This window comes from Mesoplodon mirus (assembly GCF_964341445.2).
Source record: "Mesoplodon mirus genome assembly, chromosome: 3".
Classification (NCBI taxonomy): domain Eukaryota; kingdom Metazoa; phylum Chordata; class Mammalia; order Artiodactyla; family Ziphiidae; genus Mesoplodon; species Mesoplodon mirus.
In genome coordinates, this window is record NC_138978.1 from 33,724,612 (window position 1) to 33,741,936 (window position 17,325).

The 17,325-nt window shown below is 49.2% G+C and overlaps 1 protein-coding gene across 1 annotated transcript in view; it reads right to left on the reverse strand.

Moving 5' to 3' along the window:
• The window catches only part of EPHA10 (EPH receptor A10), a gene marked incomplete at both ends in the record, with an annotated part of 39,504 nt that extends 22,422 nt beyond the window's left edge, over window positions 1–17,082 (reverse strand). Inside the window, 5 exons of the mRNA XM_082615515.1 lie at window positions 7,413–7,763; window positions 8,276–8,431; window positions 13,286–13,964; window positions 14,657–14,721; window positions 16,977–17,082. Of these exons, the coding sequence (XP_082471641.1) occupies window positions 7,413–7,763; window positions 8,276–8,431; window positions 13,286–13,964; window positions 14,657–14,721; window positions 16,977–17,082 (1,357 nt within the window). The remainder of the gene's footprint in view (window positions 1–7,412; window positions 7,764–8,275; window positions 8,432–13,285; window positions 13,965–14,656; window positions 14,722–16,976) is intronic.
• Window positions 17,083–17,325: the final 243 nt, after the last annotated feature.

Below are 17,325 nucleotides of genomic sequence, written 5' to 3' on the forward strand. Positions count from 1 at the left end.
CCACAACTACTGAACCCTGCATGCCTAGAGCCTGTGCTCCGCAACAAGAGAAGCCACTGCAATGAGAAGGCTGCGCACTGCAACAAAGAGTAGCCCCTGCTCGCCTCAACTAGAGAAAGTCCATGCGCAGTAACAAAGACCCAACGCAGCCAAAAATAAATTTAAAAATAAATAAATAAAATAAAATAATTTTAGTCGAAACTACAATACTAGAAGAAAACACAGGTGTAAGTCTTCATGACCTTGATTTAGGCAATGGTTTCTTAGATATGAAACCAAAAGCACAAGCAACTAAAGAAAAATAAACTGGACTGGATCAAAATTTAAAACTCTGAGCTTCAAAGGACACTACTAAGAAAGTGAAAGACAGGTAGCTGCCAGAGGTGGAGGTGAGAGGTGGGCAAAATGGGTGAAGGTTAATCATTAGAGAAATGCAACTCAAAACTACAATGAGGGGCTTCCCTGGTGGCGCAGTGGTTGAGAGTCCGCCTGCCGATGCAGGGGACACGGGTTCGTGCCCTGGTCTGGGAAGATCCCACATGCCACGGAGCGGCTGAACCCGTGAGCCATGGCCGCTGAGCCTGCGCGCCCAGAGCCTGTGCTCCGCAACGGGAGAGGCCACAACAGTGAGAGGCCCACGTACCACACACAAAAAAAAACCTACAATGAGGTATCACCTCACACCAGTCAGAATGGCCATCATCAAAAAATCTACAAACGATAAATGCTGGAGAGTGTGTGGAGAAAAGGGAACCCTCTTGCACTGTTGGTGGGAATGTAATTGATACAGCCACTATGGAGAACAGTATGGAGGTTCCTTAAAAAACTAAAAATAGGGCTTCCCTGGTGGCACAGTTGTTGAGAATCTGCCTGCCAATGCAGGGGACACGGGTTCGAGCCCTGGTCTGGTAAGATCCCACATGCCGCGGAGCAACTGGGCCCGTAAGCCACAACTACTGAGCCTGCGTGTCTGGAGCCTGTGCTCCGCAACAAGAGAGGCCGCGATAGTGAAAGGCCTGTGCACCGCGATGAAGAGTGGCCCCCGCTTGCTGCAACTAGAGAAAGCCCTCGCATAGAAACGAAGACCCAACACAGCCAAAAATAAATAAATTAATTAAAAAAAAAAACTAAAAACTAAAAATAGAACTACCATATGACCCAGCAATCCCACTACGGGGCATACACCCTGAGAAAACCATAATTCAGAAAGAATCATGGGGCTTCCCTGGTGGCGCAGTGGTTGAGGGTCTGCCTGCTGATGCAGCGGACACAGGTTCGTGCTCCGGTCCGGGAAGATCCCACATGCCGCAGAGTGGCTGGGCCCGTGAGCCATGGCCACTGAGCCTGCACGTCCGGAGCCTGTGCTCTGCAACGGGAGAGGCCACAACACTGAGAGGCCCATGCACCGCAAAAAAAAAAAAAGAGTCATGTACCACAATGTTCACTGCAGCTCTATTTACAATAGCCAGGACATGGAAGCAACCTAAGTGCTCATCGACAGATGAATGGATAAAGAAGATGTGGCACATATATACAATGGAATATTACTCAGCCATAAAAAGAATCGAAATTGAGTTATTTGTAGTAAGGTGGATGGACCTAGAGACTGTCACACAGAGTGAAGTCAGTCAGAAAGAGAAAAACAAATACCGTATGCTAACACATATATATGGAATCTAAAAAAAAAAAAAAAATTGGTTCTGAAGAACCTAGGGGCAGGACAGGAATAAAGACGCAGACGTAGAGAATGGACTTGAGGACACAGGGAGAGGGAAGGGTAAGCTGGGACAAAGTGAGAGAGTGGCATGGACATATATACACTACCAAATGTAAAATAGATAGCTAGTGGGAAGCAGCCGCATAGCACAGGGAGATCAGCTCTGTGCTCTGTGTCCACCTAGAGGGGTGGGATAAGGAGGGTGGGAGGGAGATGTAAGAGGGAGGAGATATGGGGAATGTATGTATATATATAGCTGATTCACTTTGTTATACAGCAACAACTAACACAACATTGTAAAGCAATTATACTCCAATAAAGAAGTTAAAAAGAATTTTTTTAATGGGTGATGGTGATCAAAAGGTATAAACTTCCTGTTATAAAATAAGTAAGTCCTGGAGATGTAATGTACAGCGTGGTGACTATAGTTAATAATACTATATTGTATATTTGAAAATTGCTGGGACTTCCCTGATGGTCCAGTGGTTAGGACTCCACATATTCACTGCCAAAGACCCGGGTTCAATCTCTGGTCAGGGAACTAAGATCCCGCAAACCGTGCAGTGTGGCCAAAAGAAAAAAAAAATTGCTAAGCGAGTAGATGTTAAGAGTTCTTGTAACTATGTAGGCTGTGGATCATCTAGACTTATTGTGTGATCATTTTACAATATATACAAATATCAAATCATTAAGTTGTATACCTGAAATTAATATCATGTTATATGTCAATTACATCTCTGTTGGAAAAAAAAGTGAGTGGCAACCCACAGAGTAGGAGAAAATATTAGCAAACCATGTAACATATGGTCATTATGTGTTGAACTGTGTCCCCCCAAAAAGATATTTTGAGGTCCTAACCCCCAGTACCTCTAGAATGTGACTTTATTTGTAAATATGGTCTTCACAGAGGTAATCAAGTCAACATGAAGTCATTTGGGTGGGCCCTAATCCAATGTGACTGGTGTTCTTCTGAATGGGGGGAAATTTAGACACAGAGAGGGACTCTCATAGAGAGAAGATGATGTGGAGACACACGGGGAAAAGAGGGCCATGTGACTGAGTGATGCATCTACAAACCACAGAAGGCCAAGGACTGCCAGCAAACACCAGAGGCTAGAAGGAAGGAAGGATTCTCCCTTAGAGCAGAGAAAGCATGGCCCAGCTGACACCTTGATTTCAAACTTCTAGCTTCCAGAAGTGTGAGACAAGAAATTTCTTTTGTTTTAAGCCACCCAATATTTGGTACTTTGTTATAGCAGCCCTAGGAAAGTAATACAAAGGTATACAGTATACAGAATATACAGATTAGACAAAAAACCTCTTATAACTCAATGACAAAAAGAAAACCCAGCACATGAAAAGAGGTTCAACATCATCAGTCATTATGGAAATGTAAACTGAAACTGCAATGAGATACCATTTCATATCCACTAGGATGGCTAAAATCAGCAAGACAAACAAGTGTTGGTGAGGAGGTGGAGAAACTGGAAGCCTTGTACATTTGCTGGTGGGAATGTAAAAAGGTACAGTTGCTTTGGAAGACAGTCTGGCAATTCCTCAAAAAGTTCAGCAGCTCCACAAAAAGATAAAAAAGTTTCCATATGTATTGGTCAGCTCAGGCTGCCATAACAAGATACTGTAGACTGGGTGGCTTAAACAACAAAAATGTATTCTCTCACAGTTCTAAAGGCTAGAAATCCCAGATGATGCTTGCAGATTCATATTTGTATTCTAGTGAGGGCTCTCTTCCTGACTTGCAGACAGTCACCTTCTTGCTGTGTCCTCACTTGTCTTTTCCTCTGTGTATGTACAAAGAGAGCAAATGAGCTCTGGTGTCTGTTCCTCTTCTCGTAAGGACACTAGTTCTTGGGATTAGGGCCTCGCCCTTATGATCTCATTAACCTTAATTATTTCCTTAAAGGCCCTATCTCCAAATACAGTCACACTGGGGGTTAAAGCTTCAGCATATGAATCTGGGAGAGACAATTCAGTCTATGACATCATATGACCTAGCAATTCCACTCCTAAGTATATACCCAAGAGGACTGAAAACCTGTTTCCACAAAAACTTGTACATGAATGTTCATAGCAGCATTACTCTAATAGCCAAAAAGCAGAAACAGTCCAAAGTCCATAAACTGATACACAAAATTGTGGTATATCCATACAATGGAACGTTAGTCAGCCATAAAAGGAATGGCATACTGATACATATTACAACATGGACAAACCGTGAAAACATTATGCCAATTGAAAAAAGCCAGACTTAAAAGTCCACATACTGTATAATTCCATGTATATAAAATGCCCAGAATAGGCAAATCCATAGAAACAGAGAGTAGATTAGTAGTTATTAGGGGCTGGAGGGGGTGGGAGGAATGGGGAGTGACAGTTAATGGGTTTCTTTTGGGGATGATGAAAATGTTCTGGAATTAGAGAGTTTGTGATAGCGGCTAGGAAAAATGACTGAATTGTACACTTTAAAAGGTAAGTGAAATTTTATGGTATGTGAATTCTATCTACAAAGAAAATGACAATATGAACAATGTGATATATTATGTATAAAAACATACTGGATGTGACCAAAGCTATTCTCAGAGGAAATTTCATAGGCTTAAAATATTAAAACTATAATATAAAAACTAAGCACTGGGACTTCGCTGGTGGTCCAGCGGTTAAGACTCCGTGCTTCCCAGCCGCATAGCACAGGGAGATCAGCTTGGTGCTTTGTGACCGCCTGGAGGGGTGGGATAGGGAGGGTGGGAGGGAGACGCAAAAGGGAGGGGATATGGAAACATATGTATATGTATAACTGATTAAATTTGTTATAAGGCAAAAAATTAAAAAAAATAAATAAATAAATTTAAATTAATTAATTAATTAATTAATTAATTAATTAATTAAAAAAAAAAAAAAAGACTCCGTGCTTCCAATGCAGGGTTCGATCCCTGGTCAGAGAACTAGATCCCACATGCATGTCACAACTAAAGATCCCACATGCTGCAGCTAAGCCCACATGCTGCAATGAAGATTCTGCCTGCAGCAACAAAGATCCCACGTGCTGCAACTAAGACCTGGCACAGGCAAATAAATAAATAAATATTTTTTTAAAATAACAAAAAAACTAAGCACTGAACTCACCTAGAAAAAGACTTCAGGAAATCAGGAGGATGGTATTAATAAAGATAAAATCATAAAATAAGTGACAAAAGTAAAGAGCAGTGGAATTGATAAGTTCAAGAGCTGGTTATTTGTCATAACCAATAAAATAAACTTCTGACCAGAATAATTTTAAAAAAGAAACCACAGGACACAACATGAAGAAAGAGAAAGTAGGGTTAACTCCAGATACTATGGAAAGTTTTTAAATAAGCGTTTCTGGGCTAATAAATTAGAAAAAGATCATCAAAAGATTTTCTATGAAAGTACAGATTAACAAAACTGATATCAAGAAGAAGTTATAGAAAAGATCGGGAACATCAGCAAGGTACAGTTTTCCAGGCAGTTTTGCATGCCTTCAAAGAATGATAATTATGCTATTTAAACTGTTCCAGAACAGAGAAAAAGAAGAGATTATTCCTGATGCCTTTTTTAAAGCCAGCCCAAAATGCTAAAACTTGACAAAGAACACAATAATTTAAAAAACTACTTTCTCTTATAAATGTAGATGGAAAAAATATTAAAATATAAGCAAATTAATTCAGCAAATATTAAAAGAATAATACACTCATCTGCAGTAGGGTATAATCTAGGAAGGCAAAAAGAACTCACATTGAAAAAATCCATTAATAGAATTCATCGTATCGAAAGGTCAAAGACAGAAAAACGTGGTCATCTTGAAAGATGCTCAAGAAGTATTTTGTAAAATTAACATCCATTGCTGATTTTTCTAAAAAGTTCAGTAAAAAGTGAAAGCATTATATGGCCAAGGGGCTAAAAGCAGGGCTTTGGTGTTAGACAGACCTGAGTTCAAAGATGGGTCTCGACTACTAGCTGGCTGACTTTGGATAATTCACTTGGCCTCTCAGACTTCAGTTTCATCATCTGAAAGATGATTATCATTCGATTTAAATGAATTAATGTAGAAAATCATATTGCACAGTGCCAAACACAGAGCAGCACTCAATCAGTGAAAGCTTAGTATTTTTATTAACAAAATGGAAACAGAAGAGTATTTCCTTAACATGATTTTTAAATCCATCTATATCAAAACAGGATTGTTATCAGGAAATACCAGATAAAAATTTGTGTTACGTATATTATACAAAAGGGGTTTTATAGTAGATAGTTCTAGGTATGGATATAGAAATAGGAAAAAATTGTGGAAGGATATACTCCAAGATATTAGTAGTTGTATATCTCTGGATAATAGGATTATGGGTGCTCTTTTTCTTTTTTTATTCTGAATTTTTAAAAATATAAATGCAATAGCAAATGTTAAATCATAATAGAGAGATAGTAGTAAAAAAAAACCAAAAAACAAAAAACAAAAACCTGTTGTTCCAGAAAATCAGGCAAGTTGGGAAATCTCTCCCAAAAGGCAGAGGAAATGGATTAAGAGCTGAAAATGATAAAGGAAGCGACAAGATTTGAGAATCAGAAAATGGACGTACAACTCAAGGTTTAGAAAGAGTCTTAAGAGAGAGATCAGAGTTATCAGAAGTTCTAGTCAAAGTAATAACTGGAAATAAAAACTGAAAAAAAATTTTTTCCAGGAATGAAAAAAGGTATGCAGATCCGAAGTTTTACTATGTTCTAGCCAAACTCAATGAAAAGAGGTCAATATTGGTTAAATTTTATTTTCACCAGTAGGCTAAAGAATTATACAAACATCCATGTGTGTACACATTCATATTCAAGTCACCTACAAAACAATGAAGATTACCCTGGCCTCAGACTATTCTGCAATACAACTGCCATCAGACGGGAAGCAGAGTCACAAATGGATATCTTCTCAGATATGAAAAGACCATACCACTCACACACTTATCTTTCTTGCAAAGGATACTTGAAGGATTACTTGAAGTTGAGTGAGACAAATCAAAAGTAAACGTCAAGAATGAGGAAGGTGTAGTATAAAAGGATTGTAGGTCTTCATTTATTCATCTCAATTCCAGACTCCGAAATGTGACTGTTATGTGTTGACCAGTGAATTCTATCGCCCCTTACAGTCTGACCCTCCGTGCTTCCTTGCTCTTTTCCAGGACCAGGAAAGAGGGTGACAGTGCAGCAAAACCCTTGCAGAGGTGGAGGGACGAAGTCAGCGGGATACACACAGGGTCCCTCTTTCTAAGACAGGAAAGAAGGAGGTATGATTCTGGTTCCCACTGAAATTTTTGAGAAGGGAGGGCAAAGATTGAGGAACCTTCCACCCCTTTTGCCGGGAAACGAGAGGCAAGGCAACTGCAGAGTTGGATGTGGGGCATAGGCTTTCCGCGAGGTCAGGAGGAGCATGCACTGGCTCCCGCAGAATCACTAACACTCATAACCTCTCTGGCCCAGAGGCACAGAGTCACCTGCATCCTCAATCTCTCCTCCGTGGCCTTCGGGAAGGGGGCTGACCTCGATAGGGGTCGCCAGGGTCGGGGATTTTTGTTTAAGACCAGCGACCGCAGTTTATCCGGGGTGGCTGCGGGCTGTGGGGATGCTCGCGGTGGGCTGGACGGGCGGGCGCGCGGGGTGCGGAAGGCCTTACCCCCGGCGCCGGTGGAGACGGTGACCTGCGCGTAGGTGGCTCCCGCGGCGGCCTCCGGGCCCGACACTCCGTTGAGCGCGGCTACGCGCACGGTGTAGCGCGCTCCGGGCCGCAGGTGCAGCAGTGTGGCGGCGCGCTCCCGCAGCCCCGCCTGGCGCGGCACGAAGGCCACGTGCGGCCCGCACGGCTCGCACGCGCCCGCCGGGTCCTCGCGGCCGCAGCGCAGGCACAGCAGCGAGTAGGTGACGTCCGAGCGGCCGCCGGAGTCGGCCGGAGGCAGCCAGCGCAGCCGCAGCGCCAGCGGCGAGCGGCTCAAGCTGTACTGCAAGTCCTGCGGCGCCGACGGCGGCCCTGGGGGCACAGACGCGGGCGCCGTCACGGGCGGGGGAAGGAAGGGCGGTATGGGGGCGGGGCCAGTGAGGGGGAGGGACGGGGAGCAGTGAGGGGCGGGATGTGGGAGTGGGGCGCGGTCAGTGATGGGGTGGGAGGACGTCAGTGAGGGGATGAGGTCGGGTATCTGGGGACCCAGCAGAGTGTGAGGGGCGGGAGTCCACCGCCTGGCTGGAGAGTTGGGAGAGGTGAGGGCGAGGATGGTTGTAGGCGGCGCACACGGTGATCCCCCAGCAAGCCTAACCTCATCCCTCCGTCTGGACTGTCTCAGTTGTCCTGCTTCTTCCAACCCCGGGCCCCGGCCCCCATCACCGCCCCAGGCTCCCCTCCCTCCACTCTGCCGTCTGGGTCGCTGGCCCCCACGTGCGCCCTGGCGCCCCCGAGTGTGGAACCCCTGCCCTCACAACGCCTCGATTACGCCCTTATGGACCGCCCCACCCACCATCCGGAAGGCATTCAGGAGGGGGACTCACGGGTGCAGGACGCCGAGGGCGGGTCGCTGGGCGAGCGCGCGTAGCTGTCCTGGCACACGCAGAACGTGGACGCGTTTTCCAGGGCCCGGCTGTGCTCCGGGCACGGCGAGCAGAGGGGCCGCCGCGGGGACACCTTGTAAAACCCTGGGGGACAGGCTGCGGGGAGGAACTGCGTGAGGAGGGGGCTCCGCCACAGCTTCTGGCTCCCCCCGCTTTCCTGACTGCCCCCACTGTGGTGGGCCTTATCTCCTTGAATTGTGATGGGGAAGTGGGGGGCGGGGGTCTCAGCTACTCCAGCACCGCCCCGGGGGTGGCAGCTCGTGACTGAACAACGCAGTATTACTTAACCCTTAGTAAGCGCTTAACGTGCAAACACTGCAGTGTTTCTCTTTTAGTAATTCATTAAATGCTCATAACAACCTGTGAGGTATGTGCTTTATCCTCATTTTTTAAATGAGGGAGCTAAGGCTCAGAGAGGCTAAGTAACTTGCCCAATGTCCCACAGCTGGTAAATAGGGATTCCAGCCAAAGCCGACTGGTTTGAGAGACCACACCACACTGCCCTAACTAACGCCCACTGGAAGAAAAGGAGCCAAACTTTCCGGTTTTGATGTGAGGACAGAAGAGAGTGTCCACTGTTCCACAGACACTGTCCACAGTGTCCACAGAGTGCCCTCGAAGGGGTGTTCCACAGTTACCCAAGGACAGACACCCACACACTCCCAGTTACAGAGACAAAAACTCTGATGCACACAAACACACACACTTGTCAGAGCTTCCTCCCACCTCCACTATTTGGGGGTTCATGCTATGCTCTACTGACGCACTTGGTTCCCATTTGAAAGTGGAACCAGCCAGGTGGAGAGAGGAGAGGGACAGTGAAAGTTCCCTGGTTCTAGCCTTGGCATCTCCTCAGTTACTTTGCTTCTCTCACCTCCCCCAGAAGTCAATGGTTAAGAGCAAAGGCTTTTATATCTAAACAACCTGGGTTTGCAGCTGAGTCGCACCACTTATTTGCCGTGTGGCCTTGGGCAAGTTGGTGACCTCTCTGAGCCTTGTATAGAATACCTACCTCAAAAAGGTGCTTGGAAGATTGAGATAAAACATGCAAACTGCTTAGCCCAGTACAGACAACAGTTATACAATAATGGTAGTAATCACTCTTCCTCCAACTCAGGCCTGAAGTGGAAACAGGGAAACACCCATTTTAAAAAATTCCTCACCAGCTGGGCCAGGGAGGGAAGCAATGGCTCCTGGCCCTCCTCTCAGAGCTTGGGTGGTGTTCACCTGGTTCCCTGCCCCCGCCAGGACTTCTCTATCCCTCTCCTCTGGTTTAGCTGCTTGTGGAAGCATGGCTGCTCTCCAGCCCCAAGAAGACATAGTACAGCAGAAGGGATGCAGACTAGCACTTGGGAAGAACTTCCAGAACTTTTCCTGTCTGGGAGGAGAGGGCAGAGGGCTGAGGGTTCCCATTATCTGGAAGGCTTAGGTTTGCCGGGGGGAGGGGCGTCCATGTTGCCTAGAGTCCTGGGCTTTGGGCAGCTTTGGGCAGGGTCACCAAAGCCCAGGAGGCTTTGGAAGTCTGCCTTCAGAATGAAGCACAGGGCTAGCTAACATCGTGGTCTAGTGGGCAACAGCCACCCGGGCTGGGACTCAGGAGACCTGGGTTCCAGTGTTAGCTCTGCCACTTCCTGTGCCTCTCTGGCCTTGAGAAACCATCAGTCAAATGAGAATAATAAGCATGGGCTGCCCACCTCCACTGTGAAATAAGAGAGGGATCTGTTTGCGGGGGCAGGGAGGGGGGTCCTCACCGCAGGAGGGAAAGAATGTGGGAGGCTCCTTTTCTCCGTGTGTATGTGGGTGTCTGGGGTCCTAGAGGTGGGTGGTCCCATCAGAGACAGCACTGCTTATTTCTACTTGGAGAGGCTCTGCTTAAAAGAGGTTGTATTGAGGGGCAGACTCAGGAAGCGACTCCTGATTCCCGGCCCCTGCCTCCTTCGGAGTCAGAATTTCAGGGGTCATCAAGTTCAACTCCCACTGGCCCACCCTCCATCAGCTTTCCTAGCAGTAGCCACAGTCTGCTCAGATACTTGGTAATGGGGAGCCCACCTCCTTCTGAGGCCGCCTCTGCTGAACAATGCTGGCAGTTAGAAAGTGATTCCTTTATGTTGAGTCCAAAGCAGACTCCCTGCCTGTAACCCCGCTCATGCCACCTCGTTGCAGAGGCTTGATGTGCTCTGTAGAGCTTAGCATGTCTGCTTGGGTCCCTCTGCTCCAGGGCAGTCCTACAGAGATTTGAAGACATGAGTCGTACACTCTGATTTTTCCCCCAAGGGAAACCCCAAGTCTTTTAGTAATTCTTCTGGTGGCTGGGAGAGAAGGAACAAGAGTCATGGTCACTAAAAAGAGAAGCCTCCACATCCATCTGCCTTTAGAGAGGGCTCTATAATAGCTGCAGAAGGCACTTGCAGGATCTTCCCTTTCTAAATACAAATCTGATCGTTTCCTTCCCTTCTTGAAACCCTCCCACAGCTCCCTAATGCCAGCCACCCCACCCATCCGTACTGAACTCTTCCTTTCACACCTCTGGATCTTGTCCTGTAATCTTACACCCCTTCTCTTCTGGTGAACTGCTATGTTCCTCCAAATCCTAGTTCAAAATAATACCTCCCTTGTGAAGCTTTCCCTGGCATCCTCCCCACCTCCATACTCCCCAAGGCAGAGTTGATGCCATTACAAATGGCCTTTGTCTGGTCTCAGCCAAAGTCAGAAGTGGGATTGGGTTCCTGGGTGTGTGTGTGTGTGTGTGTGTGTGTGTGTGTGTGTGTGTGTGTGTCTCCCTCTCATTGCCCAGAGTGTGTATTCAAACCCCCTCCTCCAACACCTGATCCAGTCATTCAACAATTTTTTAGCATCGAATATGAGCCAGGTGCTGTTCTAGGCTCTGAAGCTACAGCAGTGAATAAGGCAGACCAGGATTCTACTGTACACTAGTACAGATGCCCTTCTCCTACCTCACAGCGGGAAGAGAGGCCATCAGTTGGTAATTCCCTTCTCTACTAGCTCTTCCCGGTTACGGTACAGGGAGTGGAGCCATAAAAGCAGTCCATTTAGGGTGCGGGCAGTAGGGCACTGTCTGTAGAGTATTTAAAAATAATGAAACTGACTAAAACGTGGTCTGCTTTTTGTTAGCAGCATGTGTCAGCAATTCTGATCCACATCGGTAATAAAATACTTCTTCCCCCGAGGCCTACTGCTCCCACCACCCCCACTTGGTACCCCACTGGCTCCTCCCTCATGTGTAAACAAGGCTCACATCTACAGTAAAAATTCTCTCTCCACCGAATGTCCCTCTCAAGACACCAGGCCCTCTCCCCTCCTTTCAAACCCAGCCTCCAGAGTGTTTACGGTCCCTGACTCTAGCTCCTCAGCTGCCTTCGTCTTTCAATGCACTGCAGCTGGTTGCTCTCTCCATCACTCAGCTGACACTGCTCTCACCAGGGCCACCGGGCAGACACTGGCCAATCCTCGCCTTATCTGACTGCTCACCAACACTGCAGGCCTTTCGTTCCTGGGTACCTCCATCGGCCTTGGCTGCCATGAAATCACACTCTTCTTCAGCCTCTGATCACTGCTTTGCAGTCTTTTTTATGGCCTCCATTTCTTCCACTTCCCCTCATATAGTGCTGTTCTGTGAGTTCATCATTGGCCCTCTTGCTTCATACCCCACACATTCTCCCTGGTCTGTCCCAACCACACCTGTAGCTTCAAGTTGCATCTATCTCTCTGTTGCTGAGCTCCAGACCCACTTTCTAGCTACATCCACTTGAATGTGCCATGGACACCGTCAATTTGATATGTCCATCCACACCCTGTGTTCTCTACCCCAGTCCGTTCAGTCCTCCAGCTGCAGATAGGAGAGAGGAGGAGAGATCTGTTCCTGGTGCCCTACAGACCAGAGAGTCCAAAAGAACCCCCAACATGGAGGCTCTGCCCCAGGGGGTGCAGTGATTCTAGTTCAGAGAGTAGGGTGGGATCTTAGTAGTCATCTAGTGCAACCTCCCAGTCTCCCTCTCCAGCTCAAGAATCCCCCTGCCTGGGTTTCCCTGGTGGCGCAGTGGTTACGAGTCTGCCTGCCAGTGCAGAGGACACGAGTTTGAGCCCTGGTCTGGGAAGATCCCACATGCTGTGGAGCAACTAGGCCCGTGCACCATGACTGCTGGGCCTGCGCTCTGGAGCCCACGAGCCACAACTACTGAAGCCCGTGAGCCTGAAGTCTGTGCTCCGCAGTGGGAGAGGCCACTGCAGTGAGAGGCCCGTGCACCACAACGAAGAGTAGCACCTGCTCACAGCAACTAAAGAAAGCCCGAGTGCAGCAACAAAGACCCAATGCAGCCAAAAATTAATTAATTAATTAATTAATTAATTAATTAATTTAAAGAAAAATAAAAGAATCCCCCTGCCAGCCTCTGACTTGCATATTGTCGGTGACAGGGAGCTCACTCCGTATAATGCAACCAACTCCACTAGCCCCTAGATAATACAGTTGGCCTACTGTAACATTCTTCCTTATGCACAGGGGAGGCAGCATGGTGTAGTAGAAAGAACTTGAGAGTTGGGCAAATCTGGATTCAAATCCCAGTTTCCCACTTCCTAACTGCAAGACAGGTGTTAATCTCTCTGAGCCTCTGTTTCCTCATGTGCAAAATAGGGATAATGATGACTTTATTGCTGTGAATAAATGAGAAGCCCTGTGTGAGGTGCTTATCATGGTGCCTAAAATATAGGTCCCTGATGCCCCCTTATATGGAGTCAAATTCACCTCCCATTAACTTCACTCACCGATTCTGGCTGGACCCACTGGAAGCACCGCAAAATGTCTGGACTCCCGGCTCCACATCCCATGGCTTCCGCACTCCCCACCCTGCCTGTTTCATCTAGGACACTCTCTCTCCCAACTGCCACCTGCGCGCTACACTCCCACACCACACCTCCCAGTGCGCCGGATACCTTCACAGATGTCACCACGTTCCTGGAATCCCGCACTGCAGCTGCAGCGGCCCACGGGCACCAGCCACTCACCATCGGCGCCGCAGTGCATGCGCGGGGGGCTGCCGGGCTCCCCTTCTGAGTGCGCCACGCACGTTCCGGTCACCTCCACCAGCGTGGAGAAGGCGCTCTCGGCTGCGGTGGCTGGGAACGCCGCCAGACCCCGCACTGTAGCCCGGCACTGCTTGTAGTAGACGCGCACAGAGACCAGCGCCACGCATGCGCCCACGTCCTGGAAGGCCAGGTGGAAACCCCGCCGGCTGAGCGGACCGATCTCTCGCACCTCTGTGTTCAGCTTCATCTTACGCTCGCCCAGGTCGCCCTGCGTGAAGCTCTCGTCCGCCGCGATCGTGTCAATCTTGCGGGGCCGGCTGCCGCCTGGGCGGGGATGCCCACGACCCAGATCGGCCTCGGTTTCCAGATAGTAGACGTTGAAAGTCTCCTTGCAGGTGCCGGCGGCTCCAGGGATGCTGCTGCAGTCGCGCAGTGTGAACTGCAGCTCCACGAAGATGCGCTGCCCGCGCCCGCGGCTGATCCAGCCAGTCTGCAACCAGTTGTCCTGGTTGGGCTCCAGCACGTTGCACACCTGGTAGGTGCGGATGGGACGGTCGTGCTCGTCCACGCCGCTGATCTCCTCCCACTGGGGAGGAGAACAAAGATGTGGGCAGCTCAGAACCAAGGCGCCCCCAAGAGGTCGAGCCCTGGCGGTGACTCGGGCTGAAACCCCCTTTCCCCATCATTTTGCATTCTCTTCTCCCCTCCTTCTCTATACACAACCCTGAAATTATAAGACGCAGAGCTGGGAGAAACGTTGGAGACAACTGAGTCCAACTGACAGGGAAACTGAGGCTCCAGAGAATGGTGACTTGAGTGGATATACACGTCAGGTTAGTAGCAGAGCTAGGAAAGGAGTCTCCTGGCTCTCCACCAGTGCCTTTCCACAACACCAAACTGCCGTCACACTGCCACATCTCCCCACCACTACCGCGAGTATCCAAGCCTCTTTTAGGATTCCAAGTCTTGCTTGTTCTGTCAGTCTATCAATCAACAGCACTGTTTGCTGGATCTATTGGGTGCAAGGCACCATCCAGCATTGGCTCCATCCAGATGCCACGTTTCTGTTCCTAGACACACACAGTTCTCTTCTTGCTTTTTCTGTCTGACTGAAGACTCAACGTTTTCTAATAGGCCACTGTGGCTTGAAGCCAGGGCTGCTGGAGACCACATGCTCTGAGGACCATTTTGATCTGATGTAACCACGGGGAGATAAAGGGACTGAATCCTGGACCACCAGAGGCTCCTTGGGACAGGGAAGGAAAGGTTTACACTTACCCCATTACTCGGCAGTGCAGTCCAGCCCAGCTCAGCCTGGGAGGCTTTGGAATCCAGGAGGATGACTAGAGAGAGGGGAGAACAGAAGTGTCAGAAAGCCAGAAGTTCAGGAGTATGAGATTCTTTGGTGAGTTCACTTTAAATTTGCTAATGGAGGGAATTCCCTGGCGGTCCAGTGGTGAGGACTCTGTGTTTTCACTGCCGAGGGCACAGGTTCAATTCCTGACGGGGCAACTAAGCCTCGCAGCGTGGCCGAAAAAAAAAAAAAGCTAACTGAGGAAACAGAGAATGTGGTGAAGGACACAGACAAGGTCTTTCCACTCCATACCTCCCCACGAGGAGGTGTGAGTAGCTCTAGTCTAAATAAAGGTAGCCATGATGATTAGGGAGAGAGCCTGTATTAGTTTCCTGTGGCTGCTGTGACAAACTACCACAAACTTAGTGGCTTAAAACAACAAAACTTTATTTTCTTACAGTTCTGGATGTCAGAAGTTGAAAATCGGTTTCACTGGTCTACAGTGAGGGTGTCAGCAAGACTGGAGGCTCAACGGAGAGAATCCATTTCCTTGCCTTCTTCAGCTTCTAGTGGCCACCTGGATTACTTGGCTTGTGGCCCCTTCCTCCATCTTCAAAACGCACCATTCCAATCTCTGCTTCTGTCATCACATTGCCTTCTCCTCTGATTCTGACTGCTCCTGTGTCCCTCTTATAAAGACCATTGTGATTACAACTGGGCCACCCATATAATCCAGGGTAATCTCTCCAACTCAAGATCCTTAACCACATCTGCAAAGTCTATTGCCATTTATGATAACATACACAGATTCTGGGGATTAGGATATGGAAATATTTGGGGAGTCATTATTTCAGCCTGGCACAGAATCCATGACAAGTACCATAAGACTGGCTTTTAAATGGGGGATCAGTGATTCCCCCACCTTCCCAGGTTCCCTAAATTATAACTGAGTGTCAAGAAGAGGGAGAAAGTGAGCATATCAAAGGATCCCTGTATACATCCCTGAATTCGCTCATACTTGGGGGTTCTTCTGAGGTCTGGGGTCACCAGGGATGGAAAAGACTTAAAACTTTTTAGTTTGTCTCCCAAGGCCTCTGGGGTAAACGAAGTAGAGAGACCCGGCCGGCAGCAACAGAGATAAAAACCTCTCATCTCCTCAGCCAGCCCCTTTCCCAGGGGCTGTCACCTCTACTGCCTTTTGGAAGACTGTCAGGGTTCCTTTACTATATAAAGCCATGGCCCCTCCTATACCAGACAGGCTTGAAGTCACTTTCTTCCCCCAGGAGGCATCTGACCAGCAGCCTGGATTCCGCTCTCAGCATCGGTCCCAAGAAGCACTGGTTTGGACAGCACAGCAGCAACTCAGAGACAGGAGCCCAGGCCATCCCCAAATCTTGGAAGATTCCTCATCTGGAGCTTAAGCAAGGGGGTGGGGCTCCAAGGTGAGGCCTTTAAGAGTGTTGGTCCCAGAGGCGTCAGCGACAGTGGGCAGGACCGCTGACAGCTTCCCGATTTCGGTATAACTTACAGCACATCGGAATTGCATATTGGAAAGCATCAGAGATCCAGCGCCCCGACCAACCCCGAGGCCAACGCCTCAGATTCCAGCTCCTCCGGATTCTGCACCTGGATATTACGCCTCTGGATTCAACTGAGGGTACAGCTCCCCCAAATCTAGGCAAGACGCGGGCTCTGGTCCAGTGGGCAGCCCCAAACCCGGCAACTCGGATAGCGCTGGTTAGTCTACGCTTCAAAATCAGCACTGCGGACAGCTTCCTGGTCAGCACGTCGGGCAGCTCCCGGACCCAGACACACCCCGGCCCCGACCCGCGCCCCGCCACACTTGCCTCCAGACCCCGCGCCCCCGCCGCGGTACCAGCGCTCTACCTCCTGTTCGCCACGCAGTGGTCCTCTAGCCCCCCGCCGTTCGGGCTCCATCCGGTCTCCCCGTAGTCTGATCTCACCTCCGCATCTCCCTGCCCCCACGCCTCCCACATCCAATTGCTCAGCCTGTCCGTCTCACCGGCCCCTGAACCGCCGCCTCTGGTTCCCACGGTTCCTGGTCTCTTTCTTCCCCAGCCTCCCAGGTCTCCAGTCCCCGAGCTCCTCAATGCTCCTCTCTTCTCCGTTGTTTAGCCACCTTTCCCTCCGTGTCTCCAGTTCTTTGCTTCCCGCTGCCCGCTTGCTTCAAACCCCAATACCGACTCCAGTCTCTCCATACGACTCCTTCTCCCAGCACCCCAGTTCTCCAGCCTCCTGTATTTTGGCATCCCAGGCTCCAAGAGCAGCCACCAGTCTCCTCACCTTCCTCGGCGGTCCCGGGCCTCCCTGGTCCCAAGAGCAAGGCGAGACAGAGCGGCATCAGGCAGATGAACAGGCGCAGCGGATGTGGGCCGACGCCGGTCTCCATGGTCCGCAGACCGAGCTGTCAGTGCGGCGGCGGCTCGAGCCGCGCCAGCCCCAGCACCGCTGAGCAGTGCCCCCAGACCCCAGAGCCGGCGGGGGGCGGGATCTCGCCGGTGACCATCATCCATGGGGACCAAGCATTATGCACCGCCGCGGGAAGTCCACCAATCCCCGCCAGCAGAAGGTGGAGGGGTGGAGTTTCATAGGCCAGGGGCGGATCAGCGAATTGGAGGCGGGGGAAGGAAGG